The following is a 23,363-nucleotide window of genomic DNA, read 5'->3' on the forward strand; positions in this document are numbered from 1 at the left end:
CAAATAAGCATTTCATACCTTTTGAGTTGGGGGAGTGAGTTTCATCTTGATGAGACACTTATTCCTACCTCCTTTTGTAGGTTAGAAAGAGCCCTAGTCGCTCAAGCATTCCGTGTTTATGCTTCTGGCCACCAGGGGGCACTGTTGAGCTGCTTAAGTTCCTTGAGACCGGGACAGCGTATTTTCCAACTCTGCCCTACTTTAAAGTATTTGCAATTTTAAAAAAGTGTAAAAGTTCAAGTTGTTAAGATCTCATGAAAGAGTAGAAAACAAAAACCAGTCCATTTTATAAAGGGGAGAAAAAGGGAACCTTATGTATTGACATGAAGATGCCTTAAGATGTGGCTTTATTTTAGTAAAATCTTGAACTTTTGAATTTTACCAGAAATGTTAGGCAAGGAATTTGGGCCTGGAAAATGCAGCAGCTGATTTCCTGGCAGAAAAGTGAATGAATTTTCCTCGTGAGTGTCTTACATTAAAGGAAATCTTACTCATGGGAACAGGATGAAAACCATTGCTTTAAATAGGCTACCGTATTGCTGACTTCATCGGAGGTGGGAAGTTCTAGGAATGTGGAAGGACAGGGGCACCTGTGGCAGTGAAAACGGAAGAGGGTGCTGGTGAGAGGGGCAGGTAAGGTGGAAATCCGTTCGGTGGCTTTTAGAGAACGTGATCAGGAAAGTTCCTTTATATCAGAAGAATATATGTTTTTGTGAAGAGGGACACCTGGTTATCGAAGATGTAGCTTTGTTTCAGAAAAATCATAGGCTTTTGCATTTTACTAGAAATGTTAGGCAAGGAAGGGGGTTGGCCCTGGAAAAGGCAGCAGCTGAATTCCCAGAAGAAACGTGGATGGAATTTTCCTGCTGAGTGCCTTCCATTAAACTAAATCTGACTGATGGGAACTCCTGGGAACCTGCAGCCAGGGCTTCTGTGTGGCATAGGAGTGAGGGAGAGGCACGCTGCAACTTAACAATTTAATTCAGTGGATATTTATTGATTGGTTATGTACAAAGACCAGGGCTAAGTGCTGAAGGAGATACAGAGATGAAAAGAAAACTGTTCTTTCTTCCTGGGAGGCCAAGTCTCCTAACTTGATTCATAGGGGAGATGTGATATCTGATAACTTATGGTGTAAGCGACCGGTGTTTCCATTGCCATCAATTTCCATTGATCCTGCCTGGAGTGAGTAGTATGATCTCTCTGGGGCGGTGCCAAGGGTTAAAAAAAGAATCATCGTGGTGTCTTTATTTATGTGTATTAATTCCTTGCATTTACTTGAACTTTATATAGTATAAAGTTAGGACTTCTGTTTGGCTTTAGTGCAAATAAATTTTTCTTCTGTTTCTGGTTCTTTTAGTGTTTTTTGGGGGGGTGGGGTTAGAGGAATTTTAACACATTTTCACCTACATTACCTTCTTCTTCTTATTGATTTTAATAGTTTGCCTAAATTAATGATATTAATCTTTTGTTCTACCTATCACAACCTCCCGGGTTATTTACACTTTAATTTTCTTTTCAATATTCTTTTTGACATTTAGACATTTTATATTTTCATGTGATCAATTCTATTGATTCTTTTATGGTTTCTGCCTCTGTTTATGCCAAGAAATGCCTTCCCCACCCTGAAATCAGATCAATTCTTATTTTTTAATATTTCCTAATGCTTCTTAATAGTTTTGCTTTTCACATTTAAACTTAGATCCATTTGGAATTGGTTTGGATGTATGGTACAAGGCTAAATTTACATGGTAATATCCCCCCAAATGATAATCCAGTTTCCTGTCACCTTTGGGAAGACTACTCATGTCACACACAATATTTTCATTTCTTTATTTGGGTCTCTTTATTTGTTTATTTAAAACTTTTTTTCCTGCCCAGCCGGGTGTGGCTCAGCGGTTGAGCATCAACCTAGGATCCAGGTGATCGGAGTTCGATTCCCGGTCAGGGCACATGCCCAGGTTGTGGGCTTGATCAATGACTCTCTCATCATTGATGTTTCTATCTCTCTTTCTCCCTCTTCTTTCCTTTCTCTGAAATCAATAAAGATATATTTAAAAAAAAAAAAAACACGCTTTGTTTGAAAAGCCAATTATTTAAAAAACAAAAACAAAAACTTTTTTTCCAATTATTTGGATCGCTTTCTAGACTGTTCTAGATTGCCTGTACTGTGCTTCTACCTTACTATTTAAGTTATTGTAATTTTATAATATATTTAATGTTTTTCAGGTCAAGTTATCCTTTATTACTTAAAAAAATTTTTTTTGTTAATCTTCACCTGAGGACATTTTTTCCATTGATTTTTAGAGCGAGTGGAAAGGTGGAAGGGAGAGAGAGAGAGAAACATTGATATAAAAGAGACATGGGTTGGTTGCCTCCTGAACACCCCCACGGGGAATGGAACCACAGCCGGGGTATGTGCCCTGCCTGGGAACCCAGCCTGCCACTGGCAGGGTGATGCTCAGCCAACTGAGCCATACCCGCCAGGGTGAGTCCGATTTGGTTTAAATCAGCCATGATGCTAACGGAAAGGAGAGCAAATCTACCAAGGACGGCAGTTGGGGGGATGGGAGGCAGGACCTTGGGAAATATGGCTAGAAGTTAAGGTTATTTCACCTTGAAATGTGGCTAAGAATGAGCCTGATGGAGTTCAGGCTTTTACATTAGAGAGATAAAGTAGACTGTTTAAAACCTCGGGTGGGAAAGGCTTGAGCAGGCCGAGCAGAGAACAGTGCAGAAGTCCCATGGCGATGGAATCAAGCGGATGGGACGGTAAAGGCACATGGAGAGCTGAAGAGAAAGGGCCGGGTGCCCGGACCGAGGGCCCTGCGCTTCCTCCTCGGGCTGTGGGCCTGCCTTCCTGAGCTGAGCGAGCACTGACTCTGCTCATACCTCGGGCTGTGAGAAATGGGGTGGTTTTAGGTCAACCAAGAGATCAGAGGAACTAGAGTTGTTAATCTCAGAGAAACACAAACAGAGGAATACTTTAAAAGAGCCCAGGGAGGGTGCTCTCATAGAAAAGTGTGAACAGCTAATCCCACTCTGGGCTGAAAACAGGAAATGTGTGCTAAAAACCACTCACTTTACCGAGACAACACAGCACCACAAACCAAAGGGCATCGGTGATAGCATGGAGGGCTGAGGGCAGAAAGTCTCAGACTGAAAGGGGCACGGGGCAGGGACTTTCCTAACTACCTATCCCCTCCCGGTCATTACCGCGGGAACCTAGATGGGCTTCCTTGGGAGTGTCAGTCAGCGTGGCCTCTCTCTGGCTGCCTCTTGGAAAGGCATAGACCTTCAGCACCTTTACGTGAGGTCTTGGTTGTAAACAGGGGCTGTTCCAGGGGCTGTGCCCGGGGTCCCTGGCAGTCCCGCAGGTTTAATACATAATCTGAGTGACCATACTTGGGTGACTTTGGAAGAAATTCCCGATTTAGCGCTGTTTAACGAAAGCTACAAGGGACTCTCACTGTTCCACTTGGTTTTAGATGCCTGGACTGCCCAGCATTTCGCTCTGGGTCCTCATCTTTCCTTAGATGCATTTATACTGTGCCCCTGAGTAACCGTAGCCTCTCCTGCTGATGACTGACTCCATGTCACCACCATACTCCTAAGCTCTGGACCTGTATTTCCACACTTGATCTTAGCCAAGAGGCCGAGAAGCAGTCTCATGTGCATTTCCCACTGCCCAGGGGACAATTCCACAAGCACTTCCAACTTCCCAGGTCTGGGAGTGAGCTGCTTGTGAACGTCCCCCCAGACCTTGATGAAGGTCATCTCCATGGACTCAGATGCCAGAACCCAAGGCCGGACTCCTTTCCCTTCCTTATCTCCCACCACATTCTGTTCCATCTCTCTCCATCTGCCCCCCTTCTGCATTCTCAGTGCCATCGCTTGCCTTAGACCTCAAGCACTTCTTGCCTAGATTTTGGATGACCTGTACTCGTGCTCTTTTCCAGTTCATCTTCCAGTGAGCTGTCTAAATTGTATTTCTAAAATACGTATCTGCTAAAAATCTTTTAATGACTTCCCCTTACTTCTGGGACCTCAGACCTGACTGCTGCCCCACCTCTCGTTTTATGGCCTGCCCCTGCCAGCTGGACTCACCTTTCCGCCATCCTGGACTGCTGCCCACTCCCTCTCACCTCCTGCCCCTGCATATGTCTGTCTGTTTGATAGGCTCGCCCTCCTTCCCGTGGTCAGGTGTACAACTTTATCATAGCTCTGAGCATCGTGTGATTACAAAACTGTCTCTACCATTTTCAATAGAGCTTTTAAAACTATCTAGGAAGGTCTAAGTTTTTATTTATTAAAATTTGGATTGAGAATTTCTACCCCAAAGCTATAGTCTAACTGGGTAAATAGAGTCTATTTTGGCGTCCTAATCCTTGATTTCACTGTGGCAGGGTTCAGGGCCAGAATAGGGGGGACACTCATATATTATCCCTTCTCTTTCTCTCTTTCTCCCTCTCTCTGTAAATCTCATGCACTTGATAGCATTTTTGAGAAGATTAAATGAGATGAGGCATATGCAGGACATATTTAGTGCATTTGATTAGTGCCCGGTACATTTAAGCTGCGTTACCCACCATGTAGAATGGCAGCTGGCTCATGAACGCAACTTCTGGTTAGATGCTAGCACCCCGGTGTCAGACAATTCTTGTATTCTCCTCCCAGTGGAAAATCTATTTGAGGAATCGGATTGCTGGGGAGAGCAAAATAAGGACAGAGAATGGTGTGGTCATAAAAAATCTAGAAGTCTAACGTGCTGGTCTTCCCCACCAAATAGGGACCTATCCACCCGGTAAACGATAAAGCCCACAGCATCCGCCCTCTGTCTTATTCTGGCAAAATATATATAACGTAAAATATACCATTTTAACCATTTTTCACTGCACAGTTTATTGGCACTAAGTGCATGTACAATGTTATCACCGTTGCCTATTTCTTAGACGTTTTCATTGCCCCAAACAGAAACTCCATTGGCCATTGAGCAGTAACTCCACATTGCCTCGCCCACCCCCTCAATCCTCGGTAACCTCTGCTCTGCTTCCTGTGCCTATGAAGTGGCCTGTTATAGGCATTTCATATAAGTGGAATCATGCAATATTTGTCCTTTTGTGTCTGGCTTGTTTCACTTAGCGCAATGTTTTCAAGATTCACCCGTGTCGTAGCAGGTGTCAGAATGCGCTCATCAGCTCTTACGTTAGACCTTTCCCTTCGATGGCCCCGCCGGGACCGCTTTCTTGCTGTTTCTCCTTATTTTGATCATGTTCTTTTCTTCTTTTCAACATGTTTTCAGAGCCTCCCCTTCCGGAAGTAGATTTTTTCATAGCACATGGAAGGCCTCTACCACGCCTGAAACTGAGGAAAGCCAAGGAGAGCAATGGACCTATCAGGTCAGTAGCAGCCCCTGTTCCATGGCTGCCCAGTAAGCCTCATGGAGTGTTTTGGAATCTTTGGGTGGCAGCACTTGAATAGTTGGGCACGGACTGGGCTCTTCATTTCAACCAGCACCCTTCCAAATAAGCAGGCCAGAGACCAGCATTTGGGCAGCTTAGCTGAAGAAATTAAAGCCATTTCTCTGATCATTGGACAGAAATTGGTTGGGATCTTCTGTTAGTGGTAGTGGATCAGGAGCATCATTCCATTTACTAAAACCAGAATATATTTTCCTTTGTTTAAGGATGGGTGGATGCTGAAAGGGTCATTTGGACAATTCTTTTAATTCATTCATGTATTGAGTTATGGGCAAAATACCACATAGTTAATGACTGCTTCTGGAATCCCAGATAAGTAGTAGGATACAATTAATTTACCTTGGTTGGAGGACTACATTGTGTTCAATTAAGCATTCTATTTACAAAGGTCATGGTAGGATTACAAAAGCAGAATTAATTCCTTTTTTAGAGAGGAAACTAGAGGTTTGCCTGGAGAGATGAGCAACTTGCTTACAGAAATAAGTCAAGGAGATGACAGTAATCTTGCCATCTTTGACCTAACCGGACATTGCCTCATCTCTCTTGACCCATCAGTCTAAATGACCCTTCGATACAATCAAGGTAGAACTAAACATGAGATATTATAAAAATGAACATCTGGAGATATTGTCTGTGCCCATTTATAAGGAAACTTAGGCCTTTTCTGTCTCTCCATTAGTTTAAATTCAGTAAATGCTCAAAGGTCTTTCCAGGAATGGATGTTGCCTAAGTTGTTCTGTCTCTTGATTCCCAGCAAATGACTGGAATGCGCTATAATTCCGTTGCTATAAAGAGAACAGACGTTGTGATATCACTACCTGAGAGAACTTGCAAGAGCAAGTGTGATATTTGGGCCAGATAACTATGTGAGGCAAAAAAGAAAAGCCAAACGACAGTCTCCCCTATGGCTTGTGCAGGAAGTGGAGATCTGTGAGTCACTCAAGGGAGGGTGCTGAGGAGAAAGGGGTAAAGTCCTTCCAGAACAGTCATGTTCCAGACAGCCACAACTGCTTTTCTAAAGTCTTCAGGCTACTTACCCGCAGGCCGGTGGGACGGTGTCCTCGGCCTGGCCATGTATCTGATCTGAGCTGGGGGGTAGCAGCTTTGCCAGAGTGTGAGGCAGGCATGAGTCTGCTTTGTGCATTATTGATAAGGGGGCAGTGGCTCGAGGCCCAAGGTGGAGCAGGAGTTCTGGGACCAAGGCTTTCTTCCGTAGCTTGGTGACCTTGGTTGGATGATACAGCCTGTTCTGGGCTCTTTCAATGGTGGTGTCTCCCACCCTTGTCAGATTATAGGAATCACCGGGGCTGCTTTATCAGCAAGACAAATTCTCAGAATCAACTCCTGGAGATCTTGATTGAGTAGGTCTGGGATGGGGGCTAGAAACTTATCTAATTATCTAGCTGCTTAGGTAATTATGGTCATGCTAACTGGGAAGACTGCTTTCTGCCACGTGAACAGTGCCTTTAGTGGGCAAAGCACAGAGTCAGATAGTTCACGTGAGCCTCAACTTTGCGCTTGAACACCACCACCTACATGGAAAGGCAAGAGGGATTTGAAGATATGCTTATGGACTGGGTGGAGCTGCTGCAACATTTACTTTCTTCCCTGTGGCCATGATTCATAGGGATATCTTCAAGGCCCCAGGAAAGTGTGTTGTTACAGGTGTTTCCTTGTAGGCAGGGGATGCTTAGTAAATGATTACCGGTGGTGACAGTGACAACTTATTGCCCTGCAGGCTTTAGTTTGTCCCTTTCGTAGAAAACCCTTTGCCCGAAAGTGAACCCAGACTCTGGAAATCAGGGCCCCGAGGACGTCTCTGATGTTAGGAATGGAGACTTTCCAAGTCCAACACCTGCTGTGGGGGAGGGCTCCCCTAGCCTAGCGACTCCCGACTCCCAGGCCTTCAGCAGGCAGGAGATGGGACATTAGGAATGTGGATTTACTGGTAAAACAGAATTATGTGGCCTAATGAGTTTTAGAAATTACCCTAATCATGTCTGATGCTGATGCATGGTTTTTTTTCTTTTTACTGAAATTTTAACTCAGGAAACATTAGTGGGAAGAGAGTCAATCACAGCTAAATACCTGTGTAAGGACTAACAAGAGTAAACCATTCAAATCCCTGCTATCAAGCCTGGTCGAGAAAGCAGATGTTTAAACAATTACTGTACCAGAGGCAGGTGATTTGTACTGAGGATATGGTAATAAAAAGGAAGGCGTGATTCATTCTCAGTGAGATTTTATTCTTAGACTTCCTTTCACTGACAGGTTTTCTGTTTTGTGGGGGTGGTGTGGTGGTAAATAAGAAAATACATGACAAAATGACACCTGATTGCTAACGCGTTTCTGTGTCCCCAGTTCACGAACGGTTTCACAATATACACGTGACATTTTGCCGTTCTGGCTGTTTCCGGATGTTGTCAGACTAGATTAACCCTGGTGACTTTGCACTCCTCGCTTCTCATTGATTTCACATGAACTTTGCTAACAGTCTGTGAACTGCAGGGAATGTAAATCACATGAGTTCCGTGTTTGGTCACCATGTGATCTCCTGGAGCCTTTTTGCAGACTTAGTACATTAACTCTTGGGGGCAGTCAGCCCCCACGTGACTGCTGAACCCTTTCCACAGCTGGGCTTTATTTGCCCACGTGAAAATCACTGATTAGATCAACTTCATGGCTTGTGTGCCCAGGGCAGCGATGTTTGCAACAGCTTCACTCAGCTACAGAGGATATCCTTGGTGTCCATCGGCAGCCAGTACGTGAAAGACATCTCTTACCGGTGTCACCTTGCAATAACACTGTAGGTTAAAATGGAAGTTCCTCGACTGTTGGAGCTGTCAGACTAAATCCCACATGGGCTCGGACTTCTTTTTGTCCAGTGTTGTATCTCCAGTGCTCAGAAAAGTGCTTATCTCATTGCAGGTGCTCACTAACTATGAATAAATGAATGAATGAGTCCCCAAGCAAGAGTCTGACAGACATTTCCTTTTCCCTCCCAGCTCCTATCAGGTGTTGGTGGCTCCCCTGGCCCTCCAAAGCACATTTTCTTGTGATTCTGGAGGGACTGCCTCATTCTTTAGCAATGCTTCTGATGTTGATGGATACGTGGCTGCAGAACTACTGGCCAGAGATATTCCTGATGACGCCATGGAGATAGCGGTTGGCGACAGGCTGTATTATGGGAAATATTATAATGCGCCCTTGAAGATAGGGAATGAGTATTGCATTATATTACGAATCACAAGTGAATGGAATAAGGTATATTTCTTTAAAAGCTTTTATGAACTCTCTATTTTCTTCACATGAAATTTGAATGCTTGAATATTTGTTTTTCCAGTGTTTGAGATGGACACTGCACATAATAACTGTAAGGGCGTGTCGAACACTTTGCCTTCATAAAGGACGGGCAGGTGAAACCTCGATGGAGGGTGATAGTCTGAGCTTCCTGGGGGATCTGGTTTTGGTTCTTCCTCTTACGCGTCACAGATGCCCTCATTCCAGTGCACTGCTGAAGCCCGAGTTAGAGAGGACTTTCTAGATCTCTCTGTCACGTCCCTGTACCCCTGCCAGGCTGCTGTCTCCCCTCATTCTTCCTGGAGCAGGCGGGAGGGGCAGATTAAGCTCAGTCCTGCCCTACTTTCCATCACTTTCATGGCTATTGCATGGGCCCCACTCTTCTCTCCCCATCCTTAGAAAGCCTGTGTTCTTCCAGCAGTGGTCCTTTCATGAGACATAGAACTGAATATTCATCACGTTGTAAATAAATATAATGAGCTGGGTCAGTCAGTCAGTCAGGGATGGAAGAGCTTCTGGAATAAGCACTGTGATGTTCTCCTTAGGAGAACTCCATGAGTTTCAAAGGTCCTACCTCCACATTGGGGTTAGGGCTCAACAGATGAATTTTAGGGGACAAACATTCAGTCTATGACAGGGGATAAAGTGATAAAGAAGAGGAGGTTATGATAAAAATTCTAATTTATAGGAAACTCTCCTGTGATGTCATTGTTACCTCTTTTTCATACAGCTTAGTAGAACACGTGCCTGTTCTTTGGGATCTAAAGGAAGTGAAGGGGCCTTGACAAAATGTATACGTCAGCTTGCATATTTCAATTGCAATTACTTCCCCCATGGGTTTCAAATATACTAGCGTTACAGTCAGAGTCATATCAAAATCAGTATTAATTTTTTCTTTTTCTTTTTTAAACAGCTTTATTGAGATACAATTCACATACCATGTAATTTACTCATTTAAAGTAAAAAATTCTATGGTTTTTAGTGTGTTCACAAGGTTGTGCAACCATTACCACCATCTAATTCCAGAACATTATAGTAGTGATTTATTTTTAATTGTGGTAAAATAAAATCCACCATCTTAATAATTTTTAAGTGTGCAGTTTAGTAGTATTAAGTACATTTGCGTTGCTATGCAACCAATCTCCAGAACTCTCTTCCTCTTGCAAAACTAAAACTCGATAGCCATTAAACAGCTATTCTCCATCCCTGCCCCCCCAACAATGCCTGGCAGTTCAGTTACCCTTCTATTGACTTCTGTAGGTGACTCATGGAAGTGCAAGCCTATAGTATTTGTCTTTTTGTGATTGTCATATTTCACTTAGCCTATCACATGCATCAGACCTCTCACTGAACCTGGATGTGACCTCAGTATCTTTCCAACATTAATCTCCAGGCAGGCAGTGCCAGTTGCTCAGAGCTGGCAAGGGGGATGAAACTTATTGCTGTTCCTGTTGTTGACCCACAGTGTGTACCTTCTGAGATCTATGGAAAGCTATAGAAGTGATCCCTGGGGTCTCTTGCCAGTCCCCTGACTTGGTGATCATGTGGCTGAGTTACAATATGTTAGAGCTGGATGAGACTTCAAAGATGTTGTCGTCCAAATTAAGAGATAAAACCCTGAAACTCGGAGAGCTAAAGTATCCTAAACCAACAGCACGTGTCATCTAGTTAAACATGTTGCTGTGTTTTCCTTTATAGGTGAGAAGATGCTCCTGTGCAGTGTGGGCTCAGGTGACAGGTAAAACCACTTTCTGCCTAAGAATGCTGTGCTCATTTCTGTGTCCAATCTGCAGCATCAAGTGTATGTTGATGATATTTCTTTTGAAATTGTCACAGGTGACAGAAACCCATCTCATATTAGCTTAAGCAAAAGACTGAAAAGGATGGGGGAAGGGGGATGGGAGCTTGTGGAATTCCAACACGAGCAGTGCCCCCAGCACCCCAGGGGCTGGGACTTGGGAACGGACACCCTGAGTGGGATTCTTCCTTTCTGTCTCTTTTCTCTGCTCTGTTTCTAAGTGCGAGTTGGCCTCATTTTCCTCAACTATAAGCCATGTGGCTGGGAGGGATGGACCCCAGCTGCCCCCAGCTTAGCAACTTCAGTAGGAACAGAAAGTTTTTCAATTCAGGAAACATCTTCTCTCCTAGGGTATGTGACTCTCTGTAGGAAGAAACACTGTTAATAGGAGATGGTGTACTGTGATCGGCCTACCTAGGGGTTTAGGCTTACGCTTAGGGCTGGTTGAGGGGCAGGTGAGTGTGATTGACAACCCCCCATAGTGACAGGGGGACATGATCCCCATCAGGAAAAGAGGCACAGAAAAACATGTTGGCAGACCAAAGCAAAGAGCTACAACAGTCCACTCCTTTCAACCATTTGGCTGCTGAGCATGCACACACACATACACACATACTATTAAGAAAGACATCTTCCACTAAGAAAATGGAATTTTCCTCCATACAACCAAAAATGGAACCCTAGTGGAAAATAACTCCAAGGTGGGTCTGTTACTGCCTCCAGCTCCAAAACCAAGATTCGCGGCCACGGGCCATTCCTCTTGATCAAATCCAGATGTGCTTCTCACGATCGCGTAGCGGTCCATGACTAAATGGCAAATTCAGCCATTCTCAGACCACATTGTGTAATATGAAAGGAAAAACAACACGTGCTTTCACTTAGAAAGGGGGGAAAGCTAAAGTCCTGTGCACTGCTCAGGGGCCCATGGCAATGCCCACCTCCTGGTGGAGAGGAAAGGCAAGCACCCCGTGCCCTGGCAGCAGAGTGGGTCACTTGACCCGTCAGTTGGGCTGCCTCAGCCTCTTCCCGGGTCCGCCTGGTGGGAGAGTGGCCTTGTCCCTTGTTCCCTCCACAGCCATTCCTTGGAGACGAGCCGGGAGGAGCCCTGCTGAGTCCTATACAGTTTAAACCTGCTTCCCACGTGCAGTTTTCCAGGCAGGGAGTCTGCCTGAGGAGTTGAGCAATGACAGACCCTTGTTTGCCAGGCTGGGCTTTCCCCTGGCAGCCGGCCAGTGGGTTGGATTCCCAGAATTCCATTATTTTGTAGATAATACCAGAAATCCTGTTGAGTTTACGACCTCTGAAGCTGGACCCTTTCCTTGCGGTTTGTGAGGCCTCGCAACATCCTGAGGAATTCTGCCCTCAGCCTGCAGTATCAGCTTAACACCTTGCATCCTGCCCCTGGCCTAAGAGCCCGTGAAACAATAGGCCAGGTGGCGAGGAAGGGCGGCGGAACCCCGCTTTCAGGGGGGCCCCACTGGGTGGCACGGCACGGTGGGGGGGTTCTTCCCACGCTGGCAGAGGGGACTGAGCCGGAAATGTTTGAGCGGGACCTGGGGATTAGGCTTCCTCCGTTGGTCTGCTCATCCCCTAAGCTTACTTCCCCTCTTCATCTCTGCCCACACCAGCCGCAGCCAGGGCAAGAGGGCTTGGGGTTTCCGCTGGGAAGGCGGCACAGCCGGCCGGGGGCCGGGGGCCAGGAGCCACCTTGGGTTACGGATGGCCGGACAGCGAGGGCTCTCTCCTCTCTCCCTATCTCCACCTTTATTGAGATAGAACTGCCATATTATTGGCATGACACTGTATAAGTTTAGGGTGGATAATGTGTTTAATTTGGTTTACATGTATATTGTGAAATGATTACCCCAATAAGGTTACTTAACGTCTCCATCATCTCACAAAATAACCATACACACACACACACACACACACACATACATATATACGGTCCCCCCAAAATGTGTACACACTTTGAATGATTATGAAGTCAGTGTTTATTAATATATAGTTCATTTTCAAAATTTAAAAGAATCTACAGAAATGAATAATTTTTTTCTATCAACGCCTGTTTTCAAATGGATGACCGTTCTTCTCCGGGCGCTGCTGAAAATGTGAAGCAATGGAATCGCAAACATCAAGAATCATTTCGTTCAGTATTTGTGTGCCCTCAATTCATCGACTGTTGCCTGTTTTGTACCATAAACTTTATCTTTTATGTATCACCATTAAAAAAATGGCACTTTAGGATAAACTTTCTTTGTTCAAAGCTTAGTCTGGCTTCACCCATTGTTCCAAATCAGTTAAACTTGAAAAGGAATGAAAATTAAGAGAGCTATCAGTTGTTAAAGTATGTATACATTTTGGGGGACATTTGAGATCTACTCTCTTAGCAACTTTCCAGATTATAATACAGTATTGTTGACTATAGTCCCCACGCTGTGCAGTAGATCCCCAGAACTTACTCATCTTATAACTGGAAGTTTGTACCCTTACATCAACATCTGCCCGTCTCCCCCACCCCTCGGCAGCTCCCATTCTGTTCTCTGCTTTGGTGGATTCTGCTTCCTTAGATTCTACATAGAAGGGCGATCATATCGTATTTGTCTTTCTTTCTCTGACTTGTTTCACTCAGCATGATAAGTGAGGACCTCTCTTAGCAAATATGTATGCTGTACGTTTCTGCGTGCAAATGGGGTAAGCTCCCTCTCTTGGAGTTTAATGAAGGCCACAAGAAACAGCCTACGTTCCAACACTGGGAAATTTCTGTGTCAGTCCGTTCCCTGAAGCTCTAAGCGTGGGAATGGAGTGGCCACGAGGAAAAAAGGTGATTCCTCCCACCAGAGGAATGGAGATGTGCGAGTATCCCAGACAGACACAGAAACAAGTTTCCAGATACCACTGCTTTCAGCAAACGTCTGGTATGACTGGTAAACACTCAACCTGGGTAGGAGAAATGGCCAAAGAGGTGGCTGCATTCTACTGTGATTTAGTTAAACAGGAAGGATTTTGCTTTGGAAGCATCTAAGTGGCATTTGGCAGCGCCTTTCCCCCCACTTTCAAATTAAGGACCAACACAGAGTGAGTTTGAACTTTGAATTCAGACTACTGGGAAACTCTGGAGGTAACAGAATACCCATTTGTGTTGAAATCCTGACAGGAACTCTAGCATTTGTTTTTCTATGTACATAATTAACCTGTGTTGCTCACTAACCTCTGGCAGTCTCTTCTGTGATTAGGAGAAATTGTACCATTTCACCCATGCCAAGCAAAAGCCCCATTCTTGCCTTTGCCCAGTCATGAATTATGATGTTTACCTTTTACAGATTGCCCTTGAAAGGGCTTTGGGATGGTTACCAGGGAACCAGCAATTGGTTTGATGGGAAATGCAAAGACATGGGCTTCTTTGCCTGAGATCTGCTACTAATCAGCCGAATGTCTTTGAAATTATATTTAACTTGGCCGATTCTCAACGGCCTCTTTCTGAGATCTCTGAGATCCCTTCCAACCACAAAGTACTGTGAGTCTGACTTCTTGAGTCACAAAGCGAGGTCATTTGATATATGTGAAATGATAATAAACTGTAATCAGGGAACAGTCTCCTGTCGCAGGCAGGAGCCTCTGAGTCAGTGACTTCTCTTTCAGCCCCCATTTTGCACGTCCGGGCATGCTGCTCTGATTTTCATTTCTGTGTTCACTCCTCACATGGAGGACTGGCGAAGCCTCCTCTCTCGTTTCCCATCACCAGTGCTCAGGGGTTCCCTCTTCTCTCCAGCCTGCGTGTCACCACCGGACTGATATTTCTAGACTGCAGCACTGACTTTATTATTTCCCCTGACAGTTTTCCATAGTCCTCCATGACTTTTTTAGTCTTGTTTCCAAGGCCTCAGTGTGACACCAACGTACCTTTCTAATTGCATCTCTCATTTTTAACACAAACTTTTATGCCAGCTCTTCGCTGGATGTGGCCCCTGCCTTCTCTCCTTAATGTCATTGCTCTTTCCATGCTTACTGCCACCTGGATTGCCCTATACCCTTCCAGTAACCTCTACTTATTACAATCCCACCTGTTCTTCAAGATTAAAATCAAGTGCCGTCTCCTTCCTGAAGCTTTTTTTATTTGCTTGACCAGATAGGATCTCTCTCTCTTCCTCTCTTCAGCCATCCTGCCATACGTTAGGCAGGCGTGGGGAACCTTTTTTCTGCCAAGGGCCATTTGGATACTCATAACATCATTCTTGGGCCATACAAAATTATCAAGTTAAAAATTAGCTATGAAAAAATCTAGATTTATTGAATTTTGAGTGCCACCTTAGTTGCCTTGGCAGGGCCAGACCGAACGATACAGCTGTGAGAAAGACGTTCCCCACTCCTGGTGGAGAACATGGCACTGATTCAGTCACTGGGCCCAAACGTGCAACTCAAACGTGCACGTTTCCAGTTTATTTATAACAAGGGATCTCCGGGAGTCGGCATGTGATGCACCCCAAACAGAAATATTTATGTCTTTCAAAGAGCTGCTGCATCAGTTTTCTTACTTTGTCCTCGGGGGAACCTGCTAAGCCGGGCAGGAAGGTATCACTCTTGCTGGTACCTGGGGAAAATGGCAGAAAACTACCCAACAAACAGCATTTGTTTGCTGTATTCAACCACTGGAGCTAACTAGCATGTATCGAGCAAAAACTCCAAGTGATGTGAGAATGACTTTTTCCTCAATGCAAAGGAAAGCTGCCCTTAAAGGTCTACCCAGTGTGACTGACTTGAGAGAAGACCCACAAAAGCAGCACAGTAGCTGCATTTGTATGCTCGCCAAGATCAGTCTTCTCACCCTTTGTGACTTGAGTGTGGCCTGGTTTTATGCTTCCTTTTCAGAAATACCCTGGAACTGTGTTTTCCTGGGGCCCTACATCCTCAGGGCCAGCCCAGGGGGCAGGAGGCACTCTAGGCACTTTGGGGATTGTTTGTGGAATGAGGCCAAGCTCGGGGTTAACGTGGAGCGAGCACAGGTGGGTGCGCGCCTCCTGGGAGGGCGTGATTCCCGGCGCGGTGAGCTCAAGTGTGTGGTTTTGTCCCGCAGATTCATCGCTCACGCTGGAGCAGGTGGTAGGCGTCGGGCTGGGCTCCGTGGCCGTCGTGATGGTTCTCGCATTCCTCTCCTTCTTAGCAGTGTGGTATGTGAGCCTGTTTTTGAGAAATGAGTGGAGTGGGGGGAGGATGGGGTTGGAGTCACGAAGAACAGCTGGGATTGAGGAGCGTCAAAAGGATATGGGTAGAGGTTGTCCTGGGCTCAGTGGACTCTCAGCAGGCAAAAGTCAGGAGTAAGTCTGCACCTTAGGGTGGGGGGATGCCCTCCTGTCTCAGGAGGCTCATCTCCCGTGACGCTTCTCATGAATGAGCATGGGCTGCTCACAGGGGTGCCCCGTGGGAAAACCACAGTGTGCCAATGGCCTCTCTTTCCTCCTCCATGTCTAGACTGCAGATGGGTGCTGCGTGGGGAAGATGCACTGCTTCTGGGGCAGATGTTATGACAGCGTCTCAGGTGCCTGCACAGGGCACCTTCCATCAGGTGTGCGTGGGGGCCTGCGGATGCCCTCCATTCCCAGCTTGACCCCATTCCTGTATTCGAGATGGTGACTATCTCTATGGAACTCCCCAAAAGGAGGAAACTGAGGAATTGCTGACGTCTTCCCTGCTCCATGACCAGTTCTGTGTCTATGAACTTGAGATCGTTGATCTATGATGGAATATTGACCACAGGCTGCAGACCATGTGGGCTGGGCCTGCATCTTCTTCTGAGTGATGCTGAGAGACAGCACCTCTGGACACTGAATGCAAGAGGGTCTCTGCGTCTTCGTTTATAGCATCTCTGTCCATTAATTCAGAATCCATTCTTTTACAATAAGCAGTGGGATGGACTTAAGTTTGGATTAAAATTTGACTTTATGGAAAAGGTCATTGACAAGGATAGAGATCATTGACACAGGCGAACTTGTCAAACACTTTAGAAGCAGCCCTTTTCCTATAATTAATTGACCTCTGATTGGAGAGTATACTAGCCTGGTCATGCCAATAAGTTCCTCAATGTCTGTCTGATGCAGTCCCATTAGTCTTATGTATTCAAAAGCCATAAGTGTTTGTTCCAGTAAAAATATTTTGTGAATTTAAACAATTCTCTTGAATATGAATATTTACAGCAGCCTTGGTTAATTTTATTTTTAATTAATGAGGGTCTCATAAAAATGCTCCATGGCTCCTCGTAGATTCAGTGGGCACGTAGTAACACCAGATTAAAACAATATCAAACCTGTGGCCAGAATCCATGTGTTTATGGGGGGTGGGGGAACAGTATCAGTGACATGCTCGCCCCTTCTATCTACAGCAACTGTGACTGTTACTCTATCAGGAACCATGACGCGTTTGATGGAAGCAGTCCTGGGGCCGCTGTCACTGGGCGGCATTTACGGATGGAGTGAATGAGTATTTAACTTTCCTTCCTAACAGACGTGCAACTCCAAGGCTCAGTAAGAAGCGAACAGAGGAAAAAGGCAGAGGCTCGAGATTTCTCTAAGGAACGGTGGCTTCTCCTCCTCCCTACCTTTCTAGGCCTGGAGGGTAACAGCCGCGGGGGAGGCAAAAGGAGGACAGTTGAGTCCCACAACCTCTGGGCGCAGCGTCTAAGAGCTCGGCTCTAAAATTGGACAGCGTTGCAGTCCGGAGGCAAAGGGACAGTCTTTCCAACAGGAGGGCTGGCGTGTTCTCCACCAGCTTACTGGGCATTGGTGAGGGACAGGTTTGAGTAGCCTGGGCTTGTAGGCACATGAGGAGGCAGTAGGGACAATAGGAACAGGTGGAAACTGTCCACGAGGTTACTCTTCCGGGGGGGGGGGGGGGGGGGGAGGTTCCCAGCCCAAAGTATAACCATTCAGTTAGGAAGAGTCAGAGAGATGGAAGTAATGTCCCCAGACTTGGGTGTTCAATGCCAGCGGCCAGCCCCAGCCCCTGGTGGTGTTGGGCACTGTTAGGAATAATTGACCTTTGTCCTCTGAAGCACTACCTCGGACTCCAATTTAGGGTCAACCTTTGGAGCCATTCCTGCTCTCATCCCAGATAAATTATAGAATAGAGCTCTCAATAGACTAATGCAAATAACTTTCTGCTTTTCATTTTTATGTGCAACAATGCAAACTCACGCTATTTGCACAGCTTGAATTCCATTTGGAATCATTACGCATTATTGTGATTAGTATAGGGTAGGCTCTCTGATGAGTGAGGGTTTTCCTTAAAGCCTCCTCTGCCCCAAGAAAGAATCTAAGCCTCTCCTCCTCCTGCTCCTCCTTTTTACTAGTTCTGTAAGCACCATGTGTTTTCATAACCCCCCCCCCCCCCAATGTCTAGCTCTAGAATTAACTGCCAAACAAGTTACAGTTGTCCACATGGAAACCTAGCATAATTGTCATTGGAGAAAAAAAAAATCCTACTTGCTTAGCATCAAAAATTCTAGTTAAAATAACTATTAAGTAAAATATTAAGTAAAATGTACTTTTGGGTACAGTGCAGAGATATAAAAACCGTTCATGCCAAAGTACTAAAACAGCAAAAACACAGACTTTGTCACTTCCTCTAAATGTTCCAAATTATACCAGAGTCACTCCGTGTTAATCCTTAACAGAAGGAGATGCTGAGCATTTGTAAGAAGAATGTGGCATTTTTCTGCAGTTCCATCCTAATAGTTTTCTCATAAACATGAAAGCAGCTTTCAGTTTCCTAAATTCACCTGGTAGCTTTACCACGATACTGTTCTTTTCTCCCCCAAGTGGAACCTGGTTAAGGGGGAAAGACATCTCAGGAGACTGATGGTGGGTCTTCCTGGGAGAATGTGGGTCCTTTTATCGAAGGACAGGTCAGGTGGCACTCAGAGTTGGGTAAAGTGCCACTAAGTAAAGCTGGGTCCTAAGTGGGTCCTAAGGTGGGGGTGGAGGAAAGGGTCTTCCCTGTTAGCTGGCTTGGGGACAGTGTGTAGAGGGGAGCACTAAGATCCAATATGGAGTTCCTTCTAGACTGGGAATCAAAATTGGGGTGCTGCCCAAATAGGGAGCAGATTGTTCCCTGGCTGATTTTGTGTGTGTGTGTGTGTATGCCTGCACGCACGTAGTTTTTACTTATTTCCACCATAATTTTTGTTTGTACGTGTTTTTTCACTTCATTCTCACAACAGCTCTGTGTGGTGGGAGTATTAGAGTTATTGTTTACCCTATTTTAGAATGGAGAAATGGGTTCAGACAGATATGGGGCTTGAATTGTGGGGCCAAGTCCTCTGACTGCAAGTCTAGTTCTCATTGCTGGGATTTCACAGGCCTTGAGCTAATGTTTGGACAGCCCTTTTGGTTCTCGGAAGAGTCAGGCCTTTACATATTCTATCACCTATCTATCATCTATCTATCTATCTATCTATCTATCTATCTATCTATCTATCATCTATCTATCTATCTTATCTATCTATCTATCATCTATCTATCTTCTATCTATCTTCTATCTATCTATCATCTATCTGTCTATCATTAATCTATCATCTATCATTTATCCATCTATCTCTATATTGAACTAGTGCCTTTGCTGTTACAGTACATGTGTCTTTTAGACCTATCTTTCCACTATAAGGTTCTCCCCCCTACCCCCCATCACTTCTAAAAGGAACCACAAACAACCAAACAAATAGTTGGAAGTTAATTAGGGGAAATAGGTAATAGTCCACCTCTGACTCAAGACTTGAACTTGCAGCTGGGCACTTAAGACCAGGGCAGAAGTGATTATCTTGAAATTCCACATTTGCTTGGAATAAAGTTGATTTTAAATTGATTTTAAAGAAAGTAAGAATTCTCAGCGTTCCCTTTTTATTGCTAAGCTCATATTCTGGTTTTTCTAAACCTTCCTCTATTTTTCCGTTCTATTCATCTAAGAGAAAACCAGTGGTAATAGTAGAAAATCAGATAGTGTTTTAAGGACCTTTGGCCTCCCCCCAACCTTTGTTGGTTAAACTAAAGTGCCTGATTTTGGAGAGGAGCGAGGGTGTGGCTTTTTCTGTGCCCAAGTTTGTGGGCTGGTGATACAATGAAGCAAATCTACAAAGTAATCTGTGCGTCCTTTTTGTTGTGCCTGTCTAGATATTTTATATTTTGTTATCTTGAGTCACTACTTTAGCTTCTGCCCCTGAAAATACATTCCCACAGCATCTTCTTGCTGTCTTTGTCCCAGATCCTTGCCATGCCAAGTGGAGGATTGCCCCATGGATGGCTCCAGTCACACTCGTTTTCTTACCCACTGGACCCTTTGTCCTTCCGTTGGTGGAAGTGTGGCTTGCTTCAACGGTTCCTACATTTTGTGGGCCTGACTGCCTCAGCTTCTTGACCCTTGGGTTTCTTATCCTTGGAATCAGATACCAGACCACTGTGCCTGCTGAAGCTTTAGGGATCACAAGTCAAATTCTCTGGGCGGAGGTCCCCTTGCAGCTCCTTTTTCCAGGATTGCACTGAGGAATACCCCTTACCCCTGCGATTGTGACGAGAGGAGGGAAAATGCTCATATGCCAATAGCTTTCTCTAAAGAACTTCTTCTTTTGACCTTTTTAATTTAAACCACTTTATATTTTGGGTATGAGGTTAAGAATCTGTCATTTTAGAATATGGAAGTATTTGCAACCAATTATTTTCTTCTCCATTCTTTGGAACTTTGGTCAAAAAAAACAAAAGGTGTCCAGTTTGGGGTCAAAGGATATGAAAATATAGCTCACAGAAAGAAATGCAAATATCTCTTAAACGTAAGAAAAGATGCTCAACCTCGCTTTTAAGAAAAATGAAAATCAAAGAAGTATCATATTTTACCTGTCAATTTGGAGGAAATCCAGAAGTTTAACAACACACCCTTTTGTGAGGCTGTGGGAAAACAGACACCCCAACATTGTTAGTGAGAGCACAGAATGGTCCAACCCCTGCAGAAGGAAATTCTGCAATATTTACATTGCCTTTGTCTAGATGCCTTGTCCTTCAAACTAGCAGCCCCACTTGTGGGACCTATTCTATGCGTTCCCCTGCACATGTTCAAAATGACTCATGTACAGGGTTATTCACTGTCACATAGTTTACAATAGCAAAAGCTTCAACACAACTCAAATGCCTCTCAGGGGGAAACTAGTCAAACAAACTATGGTACGTCCATGTACACAATGGAATACTATGCAGTCATAGAAAAGGAACGAGGAAGAGCTCTGTGCACTGATACCGAGTGCTCTCCTAGATGTACTATTTAAATGAGAAACGCAAGGTGGAGAATAGTGCATATGGGATGCTGTCTTTTATGTAAGAAAGAAGGGGACTGAGACTTCACTCAACTTTCCATAAAGAAAGACTGTAATAAAAACAATGAGTTTGTGAAATGGCTACAAATCAAGCAAGGGAGAAGGAGATGCTGGTGGACAGGGTGAGCGTGAGTCTGGAGAGTGTTTATCTTCTGTTTTGTTTTGAATTTAAACACATAAGTATATTACTGTTCAAAAACATCAAAATAAAATTTTATAAGAAAAAATAAGTGTTCCCCTTAATACCCTATTACACATGTGTCAAATCAAAATCGGATGGGACTGCTTGGCTTCCTTCTCAACCTAGCCCCAAGGCACTTAAGATTTGGATAAGATTGGTTTAACTCTCCATTCCAAAACCGATGAGGCAGCCAGTACTGTCTTTTAAGATTCCTGAAAATTCCATGAGTGGGTAGAGGTGGGTGTGTTACATTCCCATGGTCAACTTTACAGCCTCATTTCTGCATCCTACGCGTCAGTTTGGCTGATGGATCATCTCATCCTCCCATATGAGCCCCTGTCCACCCGCATGGACCCACGTGTGGGATTCAGCTCCTTTTTGTGATTTCCACTCAAGGTCTTACTAAGGATTTTGGGCATTTTGATAATGTGAATGGAGAGTGTCTTAGTTTCCTATGGATGCTGTAACAAATTGCCACAAACTTGGTGGCTTACAACCACATGTATTAATATTATTATTATTATTATTATTATTTTCACATTTGTTATTTTAGAGTTCTGGAAGTCAGAAGTCTTTCATGAGTCTCACTGGGCTCCCATCAAGGCATTGGCAGGGGTGTGTTCCTTTTGACATCTCTAAGGAGAACCCATTTCTTTGCCTTTTCCAGCTTCTAGAGGCTGTCCACATTCCTCCACTGTGGCCTTGCCTCTGTCTTCAAAGCCAACAGTGTATTATCTTCAGATCTTACTCTCACTCTGACCCTCCTGACCCTGCTCCTTTCTCTTATAAGGATCCTTGTGATTACATCCGGCCTACCTGGAAAATCCAGGATAATCTCTCTCTGTCTCAAAGCTCTTTATTTCATCACCTCTACAAAGTTCCTTGTGCCATGGAAGGTAACATGTTCTCAGGCACTGGGGTTAGTATGTGGACATCTTTGATGGCCATTATTCTGCCTGCTGCAGAGTTTTATATTTAAATCTGCAAACAATTAATTGTGCATGTTAGCTATCCCTGTTCAAAGTTCTCTTCCCTTCCCTTCCCATCTCATTCTTTAGCAAATGCTCTGAATTCCTGAGATGCAGAACAATTTAGCTATGTCTTATTTATTTATTATTTTGCTAATCTATGGCCTAAGCATCCACATTTACCCAAATAGCTTATCAAAGTATTTTTTTAAACAAAAATAGTTTCCTCCTTAAGAATTCGATTGTTAGATGTTAATTTTTTAAAATTAACAAATTTTTGTATGTGTCTGTGTCTACAGTATTCCAGTTTTCAGTTTACAAGGTAATTCATGCTTACTTTTTGTTGTTAATGCCTAGATATTTTATATTTATATTTTGTTTTATACTTTGTCTGTTTTGAACTTTCTCTTTTGTTCCACTAATCTATTTCTGTGCCAATACCACCTGCTGTAACTGTAAAATAGGTTTTTATATACCAAGCAAAAGTTACCACTTTTTTTCTGTTAATTCTGTGTTCTCAGCTTTTATTATATATTTATTCATGTATACATGTTTGTAATACATAAACTAAATAATTATTTAGTTAAGTTCCCCTCAAATTCTTAATTTTTTCTTGGCGATGTGTTCACCAGTTTCCCCAAGGACACGCGGTTTGTACTACCTCTAGTCTACTGCTGCATGTTGGCCTGCATTTTTGCAAATCCTGATAAAGTTTCCATACTGACTTACCTTTTTTGCTACATGACTTCTGCTTTGCATAACTGCTTGCTTGGTCAAGCATCATGCTATATTCTGGTAAACTAAGTGGAAAATCAATTGTTTGAACTGAACAACAGGAAAAAGAACCTATTTTGAGCAGATACTTTCTAAGTGAAATGAGAACCTGAGAATCGAGTCTGTAGGGGAGGATGCCCAGCTATGCTGAATTTTCAAGCATTTAAACCGAGAAGTTCCATAATTCTCTGATCTCAGTGGATTCCCATCTAATTTTGAGGCAGCAACTCAGGAACCACATTCTGAGGGTGGTTAGAGGTCACTAGTCATTTACATTGATTTTTATAAGGTTTAGAGTGAATGTTTATAGTGAAAGGGAAGCTTTGTTTTGTTTTGTTTTTTAACCATCCCTAACATGAAGGGGTAGGACTTAATGCATAGAAAAAGCAACCATAGCTTAAATTAGTCTGAGTTACATTATATTTTGGAAATGCTTCAAACTCAATATCTATGTCACAAACTCCAAGTCCGAAGTTTGTAGATTATTATGTTTTAAAAATTATTCTCAGGAAAA

At 44.0% G+C, this 23,363-nt stretch overlaps 1 protein-coding gene across 3 annotated transcripts in view; it reads left to right on the forward strand.

The window, feature by feature from the left end:
* SUSD1 (sushi domain containing 1) overlaps positions 1–16,887 on the forward strand; it is a gene marked incomplete at its 5' end in the record, with an annotated part of 87,987 nt that extends 71,100 nt beyond the window's left edge. For all 3 annotated transcript variants that reach the window (XM_081152296.1, XM_081152297.1, XM_081152298.1), the window contains 5 exons: positions 5,303–5,399; positions 8,486–8,744; positions 10,479–10,518; positions 15,653–15,746; positions 16,048–16,887. In XM_081152296.1, coding sequence (XP_081008422.1) covers positions 5,303–5,399; positions 8,486–8,744; positions 10,479–10,518; positions 15,653–15,746; position 16,048 — 491 coding nt within the window. In that variant the 3' untranslated portion in view covers positions 16,049–16,887. The remainder of the gene's footprint in view (positions 1–5,302; positions 5,400–8,485; positions 8,745–10,478; positions 10,519–15,652; positions 15,747–16,047) is intronic.
* Positions 16,888–23,363: the final 6,476 nt, after the last annotated feature.

This window comes from Miniopterus schreibersii, assembly GCF_964146895.1.
Source record: "Miniopterus schreibersii genome assembly, chromosome: 11".
Classification (NCBI taxonomy): domain Eukaryota; kingdom Metazoa; phylum Chordata; class Mammalia; order Chiroptera; family Miniopteridae; genus Miniopterus; species Miniopterus schreibersii.